The sequence below is a fragment of the Thunnus albacares genome, chromosome 18, assembly GCF_914725855.1.
Source record: "Thunnus albacares chromosome 18, fThuAlb1.1, whole genome shotgun sequence".
Taxonomy (NCBI): Eukaryota; Metazoa; Chordata; class Actinopteri; order Scombriformes; family Scombridae; genus Thunnus; species Thunnus albacares.
In genome coordinates, this window is record NC_058123.1 from 7652681 (window position 1) to 7676271 (window position 23591).

Here is a 23591-nt window from a genome sequence, read left to right on the forward strand (position 1 = left end):
CACAGCAGCGTGGAGTCAGAGTTTTAGCACAATTACACACAAAAAACTGAGCTGTAGAGCTGGAATTATATAACTGAATTAACATGATTGACATGAATCTACCCTAATCAATATTTCTATATGAATAATGGATCTGACTATGTGTAATGTGAAAGGAGTCAATCGCAGGCATAAACCGACAGATTTTGCAGTTCTCTTCAACTCTACAGAACATTTTATTATCATTCATTCAGCTCACTGTTTTGGTTTAATGGTTTTGATTCACTGTCATCGCTCTTATTAGTGTTCTTTTCAGCATTAGCAGACAGCTGTTTTCAGTGACAAAGCCACTGTATGCTACCTGCACTGCACCGAACAGTAGACAGACAGACAGGCAGCAGATATTTCCCTCAGGAGTTGGTGGAGATGAACACAGATAAATGAAGAGTGAACATCTGAGTTAAATTCATCAGGTATCCAGAAACACGATTCAAAAATAATGCTAACATTGTTCTGTGTCTGCTGGATGTGTTTATGTTAGCCACAACAACTTCAAAAGGTAATAATAATATGTCATTTGTGCTGTGCTGTTGCCAAACGGCAAAAAAATCAGTTACGGCAGAGTTCAAGAGGCTTATTAAAGTATTAGTATTAAATAAAGTCAACTCAGTTAATACTAAAAAGACAGTCCAAATAATATGTATCCTAAAACAACCACTGTTAATCCAAATATTAAAGGAAGCATAGTCTGAGGCAGGTATGATTGATACTACAAAGGAATTTGCAAAGTATGCTCAAAAAACGAGGATGATATAGCTCGACTCGTTCACTCAAACTTGTGTGAGTCACCTCATATCAGGCGTATTCCGTCATGCGCTATCATTCTGTCCTTGGACTACAATATCCACCGCCCCCTACTGAGCCGGAGAGGATCACACACAAAACAACGCCATAAAAACCCAGAGGACGAGCGGAAGCTCTTGTGAACACCTGAAACTGAGCCAGAGCTGATCGATTCTTATTCTTTGCAGAGGAAAGCGTCGTCTTATGTAGATGGCCGAGGTTTGAATGGGAAGAAAGGATCCAATTTCTCCCCTGGACTCTGCAGCTGTCAGAAGATAGGGTTTGACTGACAGCCCAGTGGTGCACGGCTCCTGCAGCTTCTTAAATGACAGCCAGAGAAGTAAACAGCATCAGGCTTATCAGAGCAAAGCAGGAGCCTGGAGGGCAGCAGCTTGGCTGAACTGGGGAGACTCTGGGCAGGGGAGTGTGCAACCAGCCCACTAACTGTGCTCCGAGCCACAGCCTATATATGACCTTTGATCTGTATCTTTAACCCAGATGACCCTGGGCAATTAATGGGTGGGGGCGGGAGGTGAGGTGAGATGACGGCTGAATTTCAGATCGCACCGAATGTCACGATCCTCGCTCGGATGTAGAAATTGAATTTCATTGAGAAGCACAGGCTGTTAGCTGTGTTGTTAGGGTGATATCTCGCTAGCGAGGTTTCACACAGACATGCTGACACGTTGATACTGTCTGCTTTAAATCAAGAACATGTCCGAAAACTGACTTTGAGTTGTCAGACAGCTTTTGAGGCTGTTGCAAAGAAGCCAAATGTATTAGGCACCATTTCAAACGGCTCTTATCTACCCTGCCATTTTCTTCTTGAGTAATAGCTTTGTGTAAATCTCAACGGAAAACTTACAGAAATAAGGCTCCTGCTGGCAAGGAATAGTCATCTTAACTTTGTAGCATATCACGTTCCATCGAACCAAAAACCAGATCGATATCACCTATCATCATGGCTTCACAAAGTTCACAATATTCACCACTCTAACCAGTCATGATTGAAAAAGATATTGTCACAGTTATGTCTACAAACACAAAACAGGCTATCAGAGCCATGGAGTGTATCTTTCTCTGCTGAGACAGTTGCTTAAGGCAGTAATGCAATCTGTCTGCAGCTGCCAATGTATTTGTGACACATTATGTCCTCCCCTGTAGAGTCGGCAAGATGAGCAAGGACCCCATGCTGGCTGGGAATATGTCTGTATCCGTATGTGTGTATGCATGCGTACAGTACATGTGACAGTACATGTGTATTCTCTGTATGGGAGGGTCCGTCTATATCTGTGCATGTTTGCGATGTATGTTTGGCAAAGAGAGGAGGAGACGCTATGGCAGGATGAGAGACGAGGGATGCGGTGCGATGGGTTGAAAGATTAAAAGAGAGCAGCCTTAGAAGCAGACTGCTCTGCCTCAGTAAGAGTCCCTCACCTGCTGTCCTCCTGGTTGATGATCATGTACATTTCCCAGGTAGTGTCTTCTGCGATCCCCCCATGAGGCACCAACAGACTGATACCTGCAGAGAAGGAGGTATGCAAAAACTGATCAACACATAGCCAGCAATTCACACATATGACACACACACCTGCTCGACTGTCAGGTCTCTTAACCGAAGGTGACTGCCGGAGAGGTGACGGCCCCAGAAAAAGGTGACAGAGGCAAGTCCCCGAGGCCTTGTGAATCAATGCTGCCGGCGGTCTCTTTGTCACAAACATACACAGAGACTGTCTGTCTTAGACACATACACACACAACACGTTACTGTATGATAAACAATTACTGCCAATCTACGCTGCAGTAGATAAAGCCCCTCAAGGGACAGGATGATGAATGTAGGCCATGAGAAAGAGTTGCCTGAATAATACGATAGGCTGAGCTTCGCAGGTTTACATTACATACACTCATAGATGTTTTTTTCATAATGTAAGTTAAAGTAATTCGTTATGTTTTAATTTATCTGGTGAAATGTCAAAAAGTGTGTATTCACTAATGCTCTTCACACTCTGCGAAATGTTTGGGTTGGTTAAAAATGCCAATGCTGTCTAACTTCATCACTTCAGTAAATAATATAGTCATGTTCATGTTACTTGGAAGGATCGATGACATTTTCACGGCAGACCAACAATGACAAGGTCAGACATTTTCAAAATGCACCACTTGATGCTCTGTATAATGTTAGTTAGTATAGTGTGTATAGTGTAACCTACAGATTTCAGCTTCTGTGTGATGTTTTGTTTTTGTCTCAAAAGAATTTCACCTTTGAACATATCAAATGGTAATTACCCCACAGAGGACTCACCTGTGTTAGGTACCACCAGCCTTCCTCCTGCATGGCCAAACACCGCAGTAGCTTTGTGGAGAGGCCTGCTAGGAGTCAGTGTGACTTGTGGAGTGAAAAGATTCTTTTCCCTTCTGCCAAGCGTTGTCCCCACTGCAACCCCTCTGAAGTCTGGAGCCAATCCCCTTGGAAATGTCTGAGGGTGGGACATGACGTGGTACTCTGCCCTTTCTGTCACCCCTACAGATACATTGAAGGAACTGTGATTTTGTTGCACTTCAACAAACTCAGCTCATAAATATAAGACCGAGAGAAACGTTGACAGGAATATGGCAGCATTGTAAACTCAGTCTTTCAACTCCTGTAGCTCTTTTGAATATACCTCTAAAAATGACATATGGTCACTATGAGAGACACAATGATGTTGCTGTAGCCAAAAGTTTCCCAACCGACAAATCACTCTCCAACCGACAATTTTCTTAGCTTAGCAACCAAAATATGTCCACACGGCTCCACATTGTGAAGCAGTGTGCATGTGGCCATAATAAGAGTGATAATCTGAATTTAAAGGGTTTGGAGGATGGCATCTGTTTTTTTTAGCCTTTTTAAAACCAAAAATACAAAAGTAGATGTATAAGAAATGGATTAAACTGTGTGTTTATCTGCTCTAATGCTGACTGCAAATGTTAGCTTGTCTGGCTAACTAGCTTACTACCTACAGTAGCAACTGAGCATTACTTTCAAGGCCAAAGAGCATATCTCAATATGATTAACTAACTACATTACTTTGTATTTATTTGGGGAGGTTTGCACTCCAACAACTCCATTCTTTTATACTATAGGACTAACTAAATTATGTTTCTATTTCTTTTACATGATTCATCAACTGATGAAGATGCTGACTTTTTGCTAGGAACACTTAGCTTTAGCCTCAGTATTTTAGTACAATGTCACGTAACCATTAAGTGCATATTTAAGACTCCTTTTACAGAATTCTCATTTTAAAACAAATGAGCTGGAAACATTAAAAAGTAAGCAGGAGCAGCAGTGTTTTCAACAGCTTAACGGAGCTAATATTATCTTAATTAGCTAGCTAGGTATAAACGATAAAATCTGCCAGCTGCAGTTGTCATTTTGTTGTCAACTAGAAATGAGAAACCTGCTTTTGTCTACCTCTGTATGAAACTGAGAACTCATTGTTCCAAAAAAGTACTGCAAATTGACAAGCGTAGAAACTGTAAGTTAGATGGACTAACGGATGTCAGTTAATTTTTTTCTGTATGTGAAAAACAGGTTCAAGGCAGGCTAGATTTATCTTTTTGTCTACTCTGTAATTCTCGCCTCTCCAAAAGTAGTTGCCACAGTCTTAGGCTTTCAAAACAGTTCTATTTTCTGACCTTTGACCTTGAGATCAGGCAACGGGTCAAGGAGTGAGCGCTCTGCCATCAGCTCCTTGTCAATGGAGTCCTGAAAACACATGGGGCTGGTGTAGGTACGCGACACTGTCAGATCAGGTTGCATGGACGAATTAATAAGCAGGGGGTTTGCTGAAAAACATACAGATAAAAAAAGCTAATTACTGTCAGCAATTAGACATCTTTAAACAACAATTACAGTTACAGTGCCAATTTAAACTGCAAACTGTCAACAACAATAAAAACCTAAAGGGTATGTCATGACAGCTGTTTTTTACTTTAATATCATCACCATGGAAACAAGACAGGCGTATACCTTACTGTAACAATGTCTCACTTAAAAGTGACAAATGGCAAATGACGACAGCTGGGATGTAGTAATTTAATTTGATGTTATAATTTGATGTCAGTGATTTAATAGGATGTCATAGTGGTTTAAAAAAAATGCGGTGACCATAACTTGACATGTTGTCATTGAATTAAAATATGGATATCTTAACTGAGTTTATTGTGTGAATATTTACATTTTTCTTTATGTTGTGTGGTGGGTGTTGCTGTAGTTACAGCTAGTGATGCACTGAGTCAGTCACATACATGTAGCAGTTTGTATGTATGCTGTATTAGAATTAAAATACAGTACCTTATGAATCAATCAAGAAACACAGAAAAGTTTCCTCTCTTTTCTGGGTTTATCATAGAAATATGTTTATTATAAGGTGAAATTATTTTGTGATTAATGACTCATCGACAGCTCTTTCAGCAAGCATGAAATGACGGTGGAAGACACGGCTAAGTAAACAGCGTGGTTTCTCTTAATGAACAAAGAAATACAGATACAGGGACGAGATTGCAAAAAAAGAATTGTTGAAATGATTACTGCCTAACTACTGTAGCAGTGTGTAGCAAAATGAAACACATAAGGGGGTGGTTGGGGGGACATGTCTGATTTTGTGGAGTTTTTGGCTGTTTAGCCCCTCTATCAAGTGGAGCAGGGACCAAGATTAAAGCTCTCCCTGCCTCCTGCTGTGTTATCAAAATTAACGTTATGATGCCCTGCTGAGAGCTGTTGCTGTGGCGACCCATAATGCCAGCCTTGTAAAAATATGCCTCAATCTGTGGGGCAAAGAACACCTCACTTCTGAGCTCTGATGTTTTTGTGTTTGGAGACACAGAACCACAAATACTCCATTCGGGGGCTGAGTGAAAAAAAAACAAAAAACGCTGATAAATTACATTTTTAATTTTGGAGTTATGAATAATTAATTGAAGCTTTGTTGCATGAAAGATAACACCAAAACACCCTATAATGCCACAAACTGACACACAACTCCACTGAGACACAATTTGCTCCAAAATTTTGCTTAAGTTATGGTACTAGTAAAGAAAATCTAAGTAATAATTGATAAGTGTTTCATAGTAAATTGGTTTACAACACGAAATGTGCTTGTAACCATAAGTTTTCAGTGAACGTTTATTGCTTGGGGCATACTGATGTTAGCAATAAAGCATTAATGCATGGTGTGCTTTATGGATCAGGTTTTATACTGTACGTTATTGGACACTTAGTGCAGAGACAGCAGGACTCTCAGAAGGCTCAAGTAAACAAACTAAAAAATTAAATACAGTCAATTTGGCCTCTAAGGACTTTTAATAATTGATGTAGTTATATCAGAATACAAAGAAACATGTGCATAATTCATATATACAAATAAATACATATTAATAAAAAAACTTTAAGGCTTGCTTGCATGTTCTGTAGTTTAAGTTAAATACAAGGACATTCATTCTCCTCCATACGGGTGATGTCTAGTGCTGCATTTAGGTACCTGAGAGTGTGTGTTGTATCTTTGTACATAGACAAGCAGCAAAATTAGACCTGTGTCTGGTCTCCCTTCTTCATTTGTGTAAATGTCTTATGTTTTGAGGAGTATGTTACTGTTATTGGAGTTGATGCAATCTCACTGTATTAGCAAGCAAAACTGCAGACTTTATTTGGTAGGGTTTATTATTCTCTAGGGTGTTGTTTGGGGGGGTAATATGATTACAATTGCTGTCATAAATCTACATTTTAATTTATACACTTATAAGATATACCAACACACCAAATAAACAAACATACATATATGTATAGCTTCAGCAAAGACACTTGATGCTCTATCTATCTATAAAATGCGATCCTGATGGGATTTTCAGTCTGCGTAGGACAGCTCTTCTTGTACTTATGTCTGTTTGGTAATTTTGTGAATCCAAATTAACCCACTTGTGCCAAGGTGGGTGTAGTGTCGCAGCTGAAGTTGTATTTATGTAAAGTAGGCGGCAAAGTACAATTGGTGGTGGCTGTTTTTAACAATCTCTTATTGCAAAGTCAAGTGCAAAGAACATTTTGTGCCTAGTTTTGCCTCTTAGATATTTTAATATAGATTTAATTCAGATTATCTCTAATCTAATGCTAATTTAAATGCACATCAAAACACATTTTTAATTGAATAAAGGCAGAGTTTGTGCTGGCTTCTGATTAAGATTTAATTTTAATCAAAATTGTCATCTACAACTGTTTGATCTACATACTTACATGAGGTCCTTCTCTTTTTGTGGATTTAATACCTGTGGCTACCATAAAGCTGCAGGAATGATAGGTGCATTTAATCTCCATTCTGATTTATGGGATGTGCTGGGTCTAATTATGTAAAAGTCAAACAGCGTGCATATCTTAATTAATAAGTTAAATCATTCAACACGGCAATAGTCTCTTAAAAATTAACCACACAACTTACTTTTTAATGCACCACACTGGAGATCTATTCAACATATTCCAAATGTATACAGTCAAATATGGGAGGATGCTCCATCAATGATTAGTACAGGAAGTATTACAACTAGTGGGCCATTTTTCCTGAAGATCTGAACACAGAATGAATCTACCCTCTGTGATTGAAACCACTACAAGTATTATGAAATTACTCTTTCATCCCTTTTGCTCTGTCACATATGCTGCATTTGAGTGAAAATCTAATTTGTAAGACATGTAGTGAGTGAGTCAGTGGCTCACCTTGGCGGGAGGTCTTGAAACTGAAGGACTGAAAGCCCCCGGTGAGGGCCGAGGAGTCGATGACATCAACGCCGTACTCACTCTGACTCCTCCGGTAAAGAGTGACAGCAACGATCAGCAGCACCACCGTCACCACCCCCGCAGCAAGGCCCGAATACAAGGCCACATCACTGCTGTTCTCCACACCTTGGAAAGTGAAGAGTGAGTAAGAGAGATGAGAATCTTTTTGAATGACTTTTCGCTTTCGTGTTCTAAGTCTACCACGCTTAATTAGGGAGCTAGGAGACATTTTCTCCCGAAATAAACTGAAAAATCTGTGTTGCTAAGGAATATCAGCTGAGTTGAAGTTGTGAAAGACTTTTATAGGAGGCAAGTCTACCTTTTTTTCTGTTTTCTATTGCTTGTCTGCCCTGCCTCCTGATGCACAGCTTCGTTGTTCCATCCTGGAGTGTTAAAGCTACTAATGAGGAACCTCGGAAGGAAGGCGATTATAATCAACCCAGCACCTGACTGTCATTTCAAACACTACTTGGCTCTGGTGTTGGAGGCACTCTACGTTCCACTGGGATAATGTGACAACACCAATTCATTAAATTAGCTCATCGGCAATGATTATGCTATATCTGGTCCCACCAGTACCGCGGCGTCCAACTCCACAAAGAAAAAGAATGAGTGGGAAATAAAGTGCCTGCTAGCTTGTTCTTGAAAGATAATGAGATCTGCGCTGAAAAAGGACATGCTGAGAAATCCTCTAAGTAGCCTAAAGCTCAAACGAGGAGAAACTGACAAAATATGCAAAGCGGCATTAACAGCTACAGTAGCAGGTTAATTGAGGGCTTGGGAAGTTTTGGCAGCCTGGTTGCATTCTTTTCCCCCAGTTCTGACAAACAAAAATACACAACTGTGTTAAAGGACAAGTAAGGAGAACATATGCCTGTGGCTTAATAGGTATCAAATTGATTTTTCACTGCGCAAACTACACAGCAGCTATGAACACATAACTGTCGCTTTGGAAAAAGGCGTCTGCCAAATGAATAAATGTAAATGGCCCATTACCCTACATAGCAATAATACATAAATAATGGATATGTGGTAAACCACTGGATGATGTAGACAAAAATAACAGTTTTAGTTGATATTTACAGTGTATTGGCACAGAAGTAAAACTAGGGTAATAATAGTAAAGTTGGGAATAACAATCATATGTAGTGATTTAATAGAATTGTAACTGTTTTTACACTATTGCACCCACACAACAGAGATTAACTCCACAAGGTTTATTTTAACAATAAATTGTGACACAGAAATTAGTAAATAGTATTTTTCTTTCATTACTCAATAGAGTGAAATTGACATGATCCAACATACTTTATGTAATTTTACAAGAGTGGGGATGGATGCCAAGGGTGGAGAAAACACTTACTAACCGTCACAATCCTCTGAACCACTACCAGTCAGAAATTTCTACTCCGTGACCAAAAACATCACAACCAGTCTGGAAATTAAACGCTTTTAACAGAAAATAATTTATTTTCTTATTTGCTTAAATTCCTGCTAGCAATACACAGATGAACCTGTTTGAAACTGATAAGTTACTAAAGTTAATAAATACCTGGATATTTCAGTTATTTATATCTGACAATACCTCTTCTCTCTATTTCAAGTATAGTAGATTTCACAATCATGCACACTGTGTTATTTTTCATAACCACACCTGTCAGAGTGATTTATCTTTCTTATAGCATGGCTACTTGCCAGCCATTAAAGTAATGTTTATTGCTATTTTGTGCCAATAGCTTCTCTCAGGGTAAAATCCCAAAGGTCTGTCACTAACTGCCTGTTAACCACGCTGAATCAACTGAATGGCTTCTGATAAGGTCTTGGTTTTTCAGGGTTCTCAATGAAAACATTAGTGTTGACACTATTCAAGTCGACCGTGGTCTTTATGTGACTTTACTACTCCAACAAATAGTAGACAGCGTATCCTAGCAACAGCTGAAGTAAGCAGCCCAGCTACAATATGAGTGATTTATAATGATGACGATGACGATGACACTAAATAAGAGCAGTGAGGTAATCTTAAAATAATGAACACTCTCTAGGCAACAGAGGAATACACAATCTAGTATTCTCTGTGGTTATAGCTGTACACCTTCTTCCAATCAGAATCAAGTATTCTTCCAGGCCATGGATGTACTGTACGCTAGACAATGATATCTATAAACATTAAGGGAAAACTTCATAATACAGCCACAGCGTCATTTTGTAGTATGAATCAGGTACAGATGCTAGTTCCTACTGGTACTTAAAGGGAGGTACAGTAGGAAAAATTAATTATATTGATTCATTATACTACGTGTTATTGGGTATCTACAGGGTACAGTACTGGGAGACAAAACTGAAGTTTGGGATATATGGTGTTAACAATGCTGATTATGCAGAAACTATAAAGTAATTATAGGATATATGTTATATGCCATATATTTTCCAAAGTTATGATATGCTACAAAAACTGTGGGGGTACAGCGAGGTAATGAAAAGTGTTCAGATGGAGGGTTTATTGAAGAACATATAAAATGTATGGGTCAAGTTCCTGATGGCAGGGCACTGATGCATTATTAGTTCTTACTGTGCAATTAAAGAGTAAAACAAGTAGAGAACCACCGAGATATTTTTTATTACTCCCTGCATACCATTTTCTTACCGTGTAATTCAAAATAATTTAAATAATAATTACTACGCTCGTCATTAAACTTGCATGAACTGATACTTCAGCAACTTAGGGGCCAAAAGTTGTGAACACAAAACTGACATATCATTGTTAACGTGTGAAACGACAACATGCAGTTTGTGTTCTTTATTGTTTATTGAAGCTATACTGTGACAGGACATAAAAGCTGATAAAGGTTCTTCTCTACAACAAAACTTTATATCTCTGTGGCAGTTTTTGTCAGACACACACCAGATTTTCTGTTGGGGCATCTTAACTTAATAACTGCCATGAGCAAAGGGCAAAAGCATTCACTTTAATTACACGTCATCCATTAATATAAGGAATAGCACCACACTGTCGTCAATCCAATGAACATAAGCCGGTAGGCTGTGTAGTGGGCTAGTGTTGGGCAGAGTATCAGTGTTGTTAACACCATCATTCCCAAATAGAAGTTTTTGTTTCCCAGTAAACACAAAAGAGTCTAATTTATTTCTCCTTTTCTCTAAAATGCGCAGTTGTTACTCCCTTGTTCCTCGTAGTCTTGTTTTCTTTCACTGTACCTACATTTAGGAGAATTCTATTAGTACCTGATTCACACAACAAAATTACACTGTATAATTTTGTGCTGTTTTATAAAGTGTTACCAAAATAACACAAGTAAGAAATTGAAGCTGAGGAGAAACTCACCCTGTGGCTTAGCATCATGTAGCAACTTTCGATCTGCAAAGACAGAGAAACATCAGAATTTGAGTTTCTCTATAACCTTTTTGATTACTACAAGTTTATTTAATTACTGTTGTGTACTTGTGTGTGTATATCCATGCCTGTGTGCACTGTGTGCTATGCATGTGGACTAACTATGTAAGCGGTTGAATAATGAAGATGGATGAGGGTGCTGGTAATGAGCATGATTTTAATGATGATCACGATGTAGCCCACACTGCCAAAAATTATGACCAGTAAATCTGTAATGACATGAATATAGTAGGACTGACAGTAATGTTTCTTGACTAAATATTTCTCATTGTTGGTGATGTTACTCACTCTGTGTGCAGAGGCCGCTGGTGCAGTTGTCTGTAGCCAACGCCACCCCGTCACACAGTCGTCCTCCATGTTTGGGCTCCGGAGCCGTACACTCTCTGCTCCGCTGCTTCACACAGTCTGAACTACACACTGACCACTCGCTCCACTCTGCCCAGCCGCCATCCACTGAGGCATAAGATACAAATACGCATTTTTAGAGAATACAAGGATGCACATACACAGATTTCATTTCACATTCCCCTAGAACTGTATGAGAAAACACTTTGAGGTATCAGCTGCACCACAACCTTTACAAAAAACATTTTCTTCCTCAGATGAAGAAGAAGAAGAAGAAGCCTTCTTGCTGACTTGGAGTGAAAAGACACTCTGCTTATGCCATACTCCATCAAGTCTCCTTTCCATCTCCAAATGCTCTAAAGGTTTCCTTCTTCCTGCTAATCTAAACGCAAATGCACCCCGTTCATGTTCAAACTCTGATGCGGAGAAAGAATCCTTTAGAAGGAGGCAGTTGGCAAAGAGGAGATAATGTTTGCCGGAGTGCACTGCCTCCCCCTGATAACTTTTTTTTTTCTTAAACCTGATGAGCATTTTCCTTTATACTGGTGCTGCGGTTGAAATCATAAATTTGGGCTTGTCTGGAAAAAAAAAAACACTTAGGCAGAGCAGATTACAAGGCAGTCTTGATAACTGGAACTGCTGCTTAGCTTTCCCTCTCACAACCTAAGCTTCTGCTGTTTGTTTCTCTCTCTCTGGTTTGCTTTTTTAAAACCTCTCTCTCTCCATATTCCACACATTTTCTCATCATTTGCTCTTGTTTAGGCTTCACTGCATTAGATTTCAGATTCAAACCACTGTCACTCTCAGCAGTAGAGATGTGCAATGAATTTATGGTGAAATGTAACTACTTGAAAGGAGGGCTTTTAGACTGATTTTCTACCTTCCAGGCAGCCACTGCTGTCTGTTAATTTTGGGTATTAAAATCAACTTACAGATACTTGAAACTCTGTCAGGTAATCACAGAGACCATTTTGTTGCCTTCCCTTTTTGTCACAATTACGCTATTATTGCATGGAAATGGATTTGTGAGCAGAGAGAAACCTCTTCACGTTGATGTGTTCATTTGGAGTTCCTGGAGTTGGCTGCCAAACAGCAGCCTTTTATTACTCAAAGGTAACAAAATCTGCAGGAAGTCACTGCATCTGGCCAAGAAATAGTCCCAGCATTTAATTACTCTGAGACCACAAATTGTTTTTACACTTTCTTGTATGAATTAAACAAACTAGATAGGCTGTGACTTGTTAATTAGTGAGCGTTAAAGGTGCCAGTAGACTACTCAGGCTAGCTGTTTCCCCCTGTTTCCAGTCTTTATGCTAAACTAAACTAACCACTGCTGGCTATAGCTTTAAATTAAACAGCTATCTAACTCTCGGCAAGAAAGCAAATAAGAGAATTTCCTCAAATGTCAAACTATTCCTTTAATGCAAGGGAGAACCTATTTCACAATGAACACCACATACTTTCCAGCACCAAATCTAAAATCTCAGAGATTCCTTGAATTCACCACTGAAGCATATTTAACCAGCAACTGTGTAAACCTTTCGATTGTTAGTTGAACCGTTAACTGGAACCTGGAAGGTGGTTTAAAGTCGAAAAACTCTTCAGCAAATTTTTAAGCATGTGCACAGACAGTATGCTTACCTGGACACAGTGTGTTGCAGGTGCTCTTCTGTACTGACATACCCTCACAGAAGGCCCCCCCATTGAGAGGAGCTGGATTTGTGCAAGTGCGAGAACGTTTCTGCACTCCACGGCCACAACGTACATTACAAGGTGACCAGTCTGTCCACGATGACCAGCCTCCATTCACTGTATGTGCCAAAGAATGAAAATGTATGTGAACACTGGCCTACATTCAGGAGTTGACAATATATTTTCAGTCATGAAAAGAAAGCACAAGAGACTTAATCACTTGGGTTCAATCAAAGGCGATGATATATGTCTTATCAGTAAAAAATAACAGGGTTGTCTTTAAAGGGATGATCAATGATGACTTCCCTTCTATCAACTCGCACTTCTTCCTCTGATTTGAGGCCTGAAATAATGTAATATGATTGACTAATCAGCTCTTTTGCTGTCATAGGAGAGGAAGAAATACTAGTATTCCACTACTGTATATCTGTCTGGGGCTACTGGGAATAGTAAGCCTGTCAGAGACTTCATTAGGATTATGGAAATTAAAGTCCCCCTACACTCAGAAATGTGTTTTTCTTATTGTTACTTTTCTTGGATGTTTGAGCTTCACTGTGCAGGATGATGTATAAGCAGAGTTTGACACTAGAAGGCTGCTTTCATATTCATCTGCTGAAGAGGGAAAGTTTCTCTGTGTTTCACCTTAAATCTCAGTTTTAATACATGTACCATACGTGCATGATTTGTGACATCACAACTTCAAAACTATAGCTTGTTTGCTCTGGTCTGAATCAGTGGATGAGTCGGTAAACTTGGTGCATTTTACCCTTGGTTTGTTTTCTTTTCACACAGAGGAAAATCCAAGCGAACCAAAATGCATCACCGAATGCCATGTGGGAACGTTGACTTCGCTCACTGGTCAGAAGATGTGTGTGGTGGAAGCAAGAAGGTCCTCTGGCCAAATGCAATATTCCTTGTTGTGCTAGTCCTGGTCAGACCTCGGTTCATTCTCCGGCTAGCTACTAGCAATTGTTCATTTTGCTTGGCTACGGGAGCCATTTAGCTCAAACTTGCTGAGTACACCTAGTGGTTGAGTTGGACAGAGGTTGGATCACATTCCCACCACAAACCAACCGCTCCAGAGTTTGTTTGGGACCCGAATGAGACCACTTCCTCAAAGGGTCTCAGTATGGTTGTTTTGATCTGCAACCGAGTATGATTGCAGCGGTCAGACCTGTCTGACTGAATTGCACCGAGGGGAAAAGAACCAGAATCTGACTCAACTGGACTGAAAAACGCAGGTCTGAAAATGTCACAACAAGTCTGATTTAGAAACTTGAAGCCTTAAGTGCACATACAGTGAGAATGAACTTTTCAGGGAAGTAGGAGACATCTTGTTTCCAGCAGTTAAACTTTTGAAATGAACAAGATTTGCATATTCATAGATTTTGTATTTTTCAATGAGGGAGAATGAGTAAGTTGTCATTTTAAGGATTTTAACAAGGTAATTGAACTTTTTTTTAAGGAAAAAAAACATTAGACACAATTTTTATTCAAAGCAGAATATCTTGAAACATGCCTTGAGGGGGTCTTTAATGATTGATGTGCCTCAACAACTAAGTGTCAGAAAGAATCACATGAACAGCTAAATGCCATCTCTGAAAAAATAAAAAAATGACAGAATGAAACATCAGAAAAATGAAACACAATTAATGAGGTGTTCCTCTAGTGTGTAAGAAGGTGGTGCTAGCATGACATTATAATTTCACTTATTCTCTTTTTTGCCTCGGCAGAGCTCTCTACAGGGCTATAAAAATGCTGAAAACAGTGTGCTGGCCTGCAGCTATACAAAGGTGTTTAGAGCTGGCAGATGAAAGCCGGGGAATTGTGACAGCCCACCTCACTGCCTTTCCATCATTAATAATTGAGTTCTTGTAAATATTGCCTGTGTCTCCTTGTTTTTACACATGAGGGATCACTTGCCCATTACCTGCTCATTAGACTCTTGTATGAAAAAAGCCACATGCTGTGGTTGAGCAGCCTTCTATATTAATGACTTCTGGAAATTTGGCTGAGGTGCCAATTTGACTGTCTACTTATGTAGTGGAAAGTTATATTTTGATACAAGCAAGAAAGCTGTTTGACATTGTTTTGATCATTTTTTTCTGCAAATCTAAAGAATTCCACCTCTATGCCTTTTTAGCTGAGACAGAATCTGACTTCACACAGACTTTCTTTTGAAAAATAATAAAAGAAAGTATATCTGGAGTTTAATGACTTACCGTAGACTACAACAGTAGCTGTGGCACTTCGTCTCTTGGCCACAATGTTGCTGGCAACACAAGTATAGTTTCCTGAATCGGAGAGGCGGGCTTCTGAGATGATAAGATTATGGTCGCCTCTTGTATCAATGACACCGTCAGAGCTCAAAGATTCTTCGTTTTTCAGCCACTCCACCTGAAAACAGGTAGACATAAACACATTTGAAGATGTAACATATGGAATAATGTGATCAGTGCTCCAATAGACCAAATATTACTAAGTAGCTTAGTGGTCTGATATCAATTTTTTAAGGTTATATTATCACCCCAACACCAGATACAGTAGTAGTGACAGTAGTGACCTGGGGGCTACAGCAGGGGGAGCTAAATGCTAAATACTCCCCTTTTCAGGTATGAGTCTCTCATAACAATGATTTATGTTTATTTGTGCTAAGAACACTGTAATTCTGTTGAGTTTTGTATTAAGAGGTAATGCAGTTGTTTACATCAGTGGTTTCCAACCTTTTTCCATCTGATGCACCCCTACAGCCCTATCAGATGAGCTCAAGTACCCCTTCATTTGCAACACTCTGATATCTTATTATGAATGGATTATAAAGTGGATGTTATTTAACACTTTTAATTATGTAAAAGTGGATACTGTCACATTTTATTCATATAAACATATAGCCATTTATCAATTATTTTAAGCAAACTATTTCGATTGCTTATCCATTACTTTTAACTTTTTTAGTTTCAACTTCTGTGCTTGTTTGCTAACGCTAACTAGTTCACGCATTCTCAATTGCAAGGTTATAGTTATGGTAAATTTACTTAAGATTACTCCAATTTGGCCGTTCATTTTCCTTTTTAATACAAATACTGGATGTATTATTTTTAATCATATCACAATTTCTGTTTGATTGAGCTTTCCTTGTTCCTTGTGCTAGCAGCTTGAGACTACATTAACCGCTACTAGAATAATAAATATGTATATCTGACCAAACTCTCTGCAGTCGAGTTGCATTGTGGGTAATGTATGCACCAGTTTTTTTGTTGTTTTTTTTTTTTTTACATGAAGAAGAAAGCGTAGAATTAAGATGATATCTCTGCTGCATAAGTGAGGGGACACATTCTGATTACAAGACCGGGGGGTTTTGGGGAATAGTATAACAGACTGACATCCCCTCAGAGGGAGTGTAGCAGTAGGTAGGTCACATCTTCTGCTGTTACCAATTCCGAGGCCGTGTAGTGAGTGCAAGTAATAAGGAATTACAAAATAAAGGACGCTCTGTTGATGCTCCTCTCCTTGCATGACTGCCCCTGTAAATTGCTATTAATGTGCCACTGGATTGAGCTTTTCATTGAGAGAGACGAGCCGGGGCACGAGGGAGTGGAGTTTGATTTATGGCAGTGTATTTGAGGATTAAAAACTCCGCCCCACTGGGAGCTCCATGTGTTTGTGCATGGGGTTGTACTATAGTGTGTGTATGTGTGTGTGTGTGTGTGTATGTGTGTGTGTGCACGAGTGTGTGTGTGTTTGTGGTGAGTGTCCATTTGCCGAGGGAATATAACAACAGCCAACAAACTCAGAGATTGCTTTGCTCTTTCGAAGCACCCTGGATGAAAAAATTGAGCTGGGAAATCAATAAATCAGGAGTCATGTTGTCACAAGCGTTTTATTTTTTTTTCTCCTTTTGATGGCCCAAGAAGTCTTTCATCATGTGCCTTTAATTTAACTTTTTTCATCATTTGGCTCCAGACAACCCAACCGACCACTGGTAGCTTGCATCGGTCATCCTATCAATCCTTTTTCTTCATTTTTAGCTTCTCACCATTTCACACCTGCAGTGTCTAATCAACCTCCGTGCTGCTGTCCGCGCTGTATTACATTCTCCACAGCTGCTAACATCAATCTACTCAATTATGCAAGCAGTCAGTTTCAACTCTCCATAGTGGAGAAACAGTGAAAATATTTAGTTTAATCATACAAAATTCACCCTTATCTCATGGTTTCATCATACCGATTACTATGCTCATGCCTCACTGCATTTTAAAGGATTATTCACACAATCACATTATACTCTTGTATGTTGCTTCAAGCACTGACACTCTCCTTCTTGACCTATCTATCTATCTATCTATCTATCTATCTATCTATCTATCTATCTATCTATCTATCTATCTATCTATCTATCTATCTATCTATCTATCTGTCTGAGAGATTGTATAGTCTTATAAAGTAAATTCCTCTGATTGCACAAAGTTTACTTTCTACTAACTGACTGTGGTCCTGAGAGTATCTGAGAAGTAGGGAATTAACCTTGACAAGTAGGGGGTTTGTACTTAATCACCTTCACTGAAAATACAACAGCCCGAAAGATGACAGAGGTGAGCTCTGTTGTTTTTAACAGGGTCACATTTGTGTATTGTCTGCAGTATTCAAAAAAGAAAAAAAAAAAAACATCTCAAAGGCATCTCTAATGTCACCGACAGACAGTGTTTAGAAGCTGTGCTGATAATGAACTTTTTTTTTTTTTTGAACTGAACCACAGGTTATCTACTGTTATACAAGAAACAAAATTACATTAAGAGGAAAATTCATACTTCAGCTCTTGAAGTCTTTTATTGCTTCACATTTATCACTCTAAATAAAATTGCAGGGTATTTTTACTTAACTGCCGGTGATGTGAGAAAAGGTCACATTAATTAAATGGCGATGAAGCTATTTGTCACCAACTATTAGATAAGAAGAACTTATATAATTATATACGTTCAGAGCTGTGAGGTCAGTTCTGTGACCACACACATTGCATATCAAGTTATATAAGTAATATAAGTAATTTAAGTTGTAAGACATCAAATTACTTTGAAATTCACTTTCATTTATTTAAGAAAAAATTTTTCTTAAATTTTTCCTGCAGGCAGCAGGCTGCTCTATAAAATGTAATGGTGTAATATCGTGGGTAATTCACTGAATTGAAAATTAACCCTCAACCCTTTGTTCACTCTCAACACATATTCAGATGGGATGCATATTTATAGAGGAGCGCTGAGATTAAACTTGACAGGTACCTAGATTTTAACCATTATGTTGAGTAAATTAAATATATTTCAACCTTTAGTGGATAATAAGTCACCTCAGGAAATACACGGTAGAAGTAAATGCGACGGGCTACACTGTATTACATAAAACATTTCCTTCAATGACAAAACTCATTTCTATCACAAGGTAGAAAGGAAAAAATAACTAGCTGGATGAATGTACAGCTATTGTCTATTATGCAGCAATTTTTCATTAATCAGTTATTAGAGCAACGCAGAGAAGTTTTTTTTTCATCTCATTTACAGTGTAGATAGTAACAGGAATACAGATAGAACAGAAACAGGAATACCTTACAATTGAATAGAATACAATACAACAAATACATGACTGTATTACCTTTAAGTTGAATTATCTGTAACACCTGCACAACACCTGCACCACAAATGTGGTGCACAACAACATAAAACAACATAAAATATGAACTTTTATACTTAACAAGAAAGATAATAATAAGTGTAATATAAAAAAAACAAAATAAAATCGATTCCTAACTGCTAAGTTTACAAAAACAGACTGCAGGAGGATGCCTGCGCTGTGCACTACTGGGATCCTTTTGTCGCCAGGGTCTGTTTAATGGAACAAACACGTGCTGTCTGAGTGCATTTATGTCTTCCAGAATCGTGCAACCGCCCTTATAAAAGACAACAACTTTCTAATCAATCCTTTTTAGCTGGTATCAATAACAAATGAGCCGCGTTTGAGTGTTGAAATATTGATTACTGCGGTATTGATCTGCCCTTTACTAAGGATCATTCAGTCATCTGCTTTGCAATACTGTTGAATTGTTTAGGATGTTTACGTGTCTCTGACATTTTGTGTCCTTGTTCCCAGTATCAGCAGTGTTTTGTACTGTGGCTGTTAGTGGTGGAGGAAGTATTCAGATCCTTTACTTACTGTAAATAAAAGTATAAATACATTAATGTAAAAATACTTGTTTAACAGAATCACTCAAAATCCTCCCCAGTAAACAAAAACATTATCAGAAAAATGTAGTAAGTAGTATGACATTATTAGATTAGTAGTAGTTAATACTGATGCATCAGTATATAAGCAACATTTTACTGTTGTAGCTGGTGCATGTGAAGCTTTAACTACTTCATATACAGTTATACTAGACGTTTAGAGTGGAAATCATTCTTTGGTGGAGCTGCAAACAACTCAAACACATCTGAAACATGATAAGAATCCAACTAGACAGCTTTTTTGTCACAAGGTCGGGAACCATCGGTTCAATCTTTAACAATTATTAACTTGTATTTTAGAAGCTTATCATTTGTTTCATGTAACTATTATGTAATTATCTAACTAAATTTCCCTCTGAAATTCAGTGAAATAGAATATTAAACAGCATAAAACTGAAATACTCAAGTAAAGTATATCTAGTATATGCTGTATATATATTATTGTTTGTTATGCGTCTTCATTTGTACTACTTTTATGTTTATTGCTTTGTTTTTTTTTTAAATCAGCTTGTGTGTGTTATTCTGTTATTTCAAAATATTACAAACATTTTGTATGTTTGCTGCATATGTGCATACACTTTCAAAAATACCATGTGTGTTTTCTGTGTATTCATAGACAAAGATGAAGGGCTCCTGCTGCCGCCACCCCAAAATAAAAATACGTTTTTTTAGAACCGCCTTAGTAATATCCCATTTCAGAAAGTCAATTTCATGAAAAAATAAAATAGAATTACTTTTAAGAAATGGAAACCTCGATTGGAAACCATGAATACTTTTGAACCTGATTCCTAATCACGTTGTTGTAAAGAGCAAATGAGCTCAACATTTGTGTAAAAGTTGCAACAGTAGATGTAGAACAGTGTAACTTTAAACCAGTCTACAGCCTCAGTTTTTGTCTTCTTTAATGTAACCGATTTCATCATTTCCTCTCTAGTTGCTCTATGATTGTAGGAATACAATATGTGAAATCTGTTTGGTGGTGTCTTTCCATTTTTTTTTTTGGAGGACTTATCTTCAGGAATTCTTACACCAAAGTAAATTAAAATAATTGTCTTGTACTGTGGTTGGTTTTTCTGTCTCATGTTCTTGCTTTGATTAATCTCCCTCTCTGTCTGCCCCTCCTTTACTCTTTTCTAGTGTTAGCTGCAGGAAGTGTATAAACCCAGAGTGTAATTTGCATTCTGTGTCGGTCTTAGAGTCTCCCCTTCGGGGGAAAGTGATAGAGAGATGCACATGCTGATGAGAAGGCAGGGACAGGACAGGCTCAAATGAGCCCGATAAGCCAGTGCCTGGGGAGGACAGGAAACGGATTTGCTTAATTGGCAAATTTGTTCCACTTAGATAGCAGCAACCGGTGTTGAACTACACCACACCTAACCCAGCCGACCAGGCCTTACAGCAGTCTTCTGGGGGTGGGGTTATGTGGTGTCAAGGTCACTATGTTGACCATTAAACAACAGCTAAGTTAAACTGATCGTTGATGAAATCCTCAAAGAGAATCATCCCTCTGAAAGTTTTCCGCTGTAACTTTTGTCTTGTTTAGTAACAGTTCATTTCCAGCCACAGCAGAGAGAGACCAAACGAAATGAACCCATGATGTACTGAAAGCAGCATCAAATAGCGGTCCATGAACCACTGCGCAGTTTCATTTTTCTGATAGCTTCAAGCTGTTTGAAGATGCTGAGATGAGAAAGCCGAGAGGCCCGGAGCACTCCGTGTTTATTTTCAAAAAGGTAACCATCATAAACTCGACACAAAAAAGCATGTCCTGATCAAGTCATACCAATTCCTCCCTGCATCAGACACTGAAAGCAAATGTAATGACCTACATTTACAATCATTTAAATGGGAAGTGAAAGCGACATGAAGACAAAGCATTGCAGTAGGTTTTGTTCCATCTGATTCAATTAAGGTTGAGTTTCATTAGCAAGCGCCCTCCTCCTTTCACTTCCCTCATGCCTCCAACCTCCCCGCCTTCCCTCAGTCATATATGGCCTTTTCTCAATGCAACAATGACTTTCATGAAATCACATTAAACAAATGAGCCCTCGAAATCTGACAGCAGCATATTCTAGAGGCGGGGGTGGCTAAACCCTTGTCGTGTCCTTGGTTTATCTGCACACCGTCTCTGGAAATGTAATGTTTATCACTGAATAATTACATTTTAAGCACTTCAAATGACTTTGGATGAGAGGCTTGATGATTAATTACACTTGGTAAAGAATACTTGGGCGGTTAATGTGGGGCTAATGATTGTAAAACAGTTTTTTTCTGAAGTTATTGGAGACCTTTTTTTCCTTTACACCACTAAACTTTTAGGTGTATCAAGCCAGCCACAGTCACTCATTAAGGGCTGGCTAAGTTTTTTGAATTTTCCGTAGCTGTACAACAGATGTTTGACAGTTTTTGGACTTTAACATGAACTGTTTCTCCAGCTGGATGAACTAATCTCTTTCTAGGTTCTGAAAAATACAGTATCTCCAAATGTAAATCAGTTATTCAATACACTGGAGTAGAGCTGCAACAATATATGATTGATGGATTAGTCAATCAACAGAAAATTAAATTAACTATTCTGATAATTTGATAATCGTTAATATTTTTTAAGATAAAATGTCAAATATTTACTGGTTGCAGTTTCTGGAATGTGAGGATTTGAAACTTTAAGGTGTCATATGTGTCAGTAAACTGAATATCTTAATAAAGCAAGATACATTATGACATTGGTCTCTGGGAAATTACAAAATTTTCACAATTTTCTGACATTTTACAGACAAAACGATGAATCTATTAATCTAGAAAAATAATCTGCAGATTAATTGATAATGAATTTTAGTTGTTAGTTGCAGCCACACATTGGAGTGATAAAATAGGCCACGTAGTAACAGCTATTTTGATTGTGAATTAACCATGATGTTGGGAAAAAATGTCTTCGTACAATTTATTTCTTTTAGGAACAACCATCTGATCATAGCTAATCTAATCGTACTGCTGAGTACTATAGATGTTTGTCAAAATATTATGCAATATTGACAGCTGCTCAGGAGATCTACTATTGCTTTGCAATACAACAAAATTTTGTCCAGCAAGTTCAAAAATACAATGTGTAATCTCAGACAGTTATTATGTCTTTTAGTTTCTGATGGTTCTCTTGTTGTTTTCTTAGAGCTACATTCATTAGCATAGCCGTAATGATCTCTGACTCTTTGCATGTGTTATTATTATTTTATCACAGTCAGTAATCCTACCAACATATTTAACATACAAGGACTTCTGACTGAGGTCTCTGAAGACCCCGAGAATAAACTACTGTAAGAAACAACCATCATAGCGAAATGTTAACTTATTTCTTCGCAAAACATTATTAGTACTGTAATTGATGTCATCTGAAAAAACCCCAAAACAAAATAGATTGTTATTATTTTAGAAAAATTAAAGGTTATTTGCATGTTGTGTAAAACTAAAATATATACTTTCCTTTAATACAAATTGCAGCTTTTATCCCGAGTACAATCTTTCCACAAAGCCTTTGAAATGACTGACAGAGAGCCCCTACCCCCCCGATAGTGTGTGATATTTTAAATTGGCAAACGTGAACTCAATAAATAGTTCCTTCTATTAAAGCTGCATAGGCACAATTGGGTGCTTTTGACTGGGGTCCCCCTGGACCCCGATACAGTGGTATTTTTTAAAAAGCACTAATTAAAACAGAAACAGAAAACAATGATATGAGGTCATTAGGAACAAACTAATTGACAAAGTCATGAAAAATTGTAATGACAGAATAAAGCACCTGTGAGATATGATAAACAGTATATCTCTAGGGTCTGCGGGTACCCCAGTCGGTAGGATTAAGGTTAAACTTCTCTCTCTCTGTCTATAAAATGTGGAGCCAATTGAAACGATTTGGCCATCTTGACTCTTGTCACCAATAAACTGAAGCAGACTTAAGCTGTTTTACTATGATATATTCTCTGTGGTCTGACTTAACAGTGTGCACAGATTATTGCCTCTATCACTGCTGGGACAGATAATATGGCATTCTCTGATTTTCATTAACATCCTGCACAGCAGCCCAGTAAACTCCCGGGTGGCTTAGTTACAGCGAGATGCGGATAAAGTTCTTCTCTCTCACACTGTTAGTGTTGCCTCTGAGAACATGAGCAGAGCAGTGACATAAGGGGATTTCAAGCTGTAAAGTCGGCTGTACAGCGTTTGTGTCTTAAAACGGCATGCAAAGTTGGAGC

The 23591-nt window shown here is 38.3% G+C and overlaps 1 protein-coding gene across 2 annotated transcripts in view; it reads right to left on the minus strand.

Annotated features, from left to right (window-relative positions):
* LOC122968703 (netrin receptor UNC5D-like) overlaps nucleotides 1-23591 on the minus strand; it is a 180896-nt gene that overhangs the window by 15349 nt on the left and 141956 nt on the right. For both annotated transcript variants that reach the window (XM_044334108.1, XM_044334109.1), the window contains 8 exons: nucleotides 15298-15472; nucleotides 13025-13192; nucleotides 11327-11491; nucleotides 10970-11002; nucleotides 7570-7755; nucleotides 4503-4652; nucleotides 3127-3345; nucleotides 2260-2344 (listed from right to left, as the gene is read on the minus strand). In XM_044334108.1, coding sequence (XP_044190043.1) covers nucleotides 2260-2344; nucleotides 3127-3345; nucleotides 4503-4652; nucleotides 7570-7755; nucleotides 10970-11002; nucleotides 11327-11491; nucleotides 13025-13192; nucleotides 15298-15472 — 1181 coding nt within the window. The remainder of the gene's footprint in view (nucleotides 1-2259; nucleotides 2345-3126; nucleotides 3346-4502; nucleotides 4653-7569; nucleotides 7756-10969; nucleotides 11003-11326; nucleotides 11492-13024; nucleotides 13193-15297; nucleotides 15473-23591) is intronic.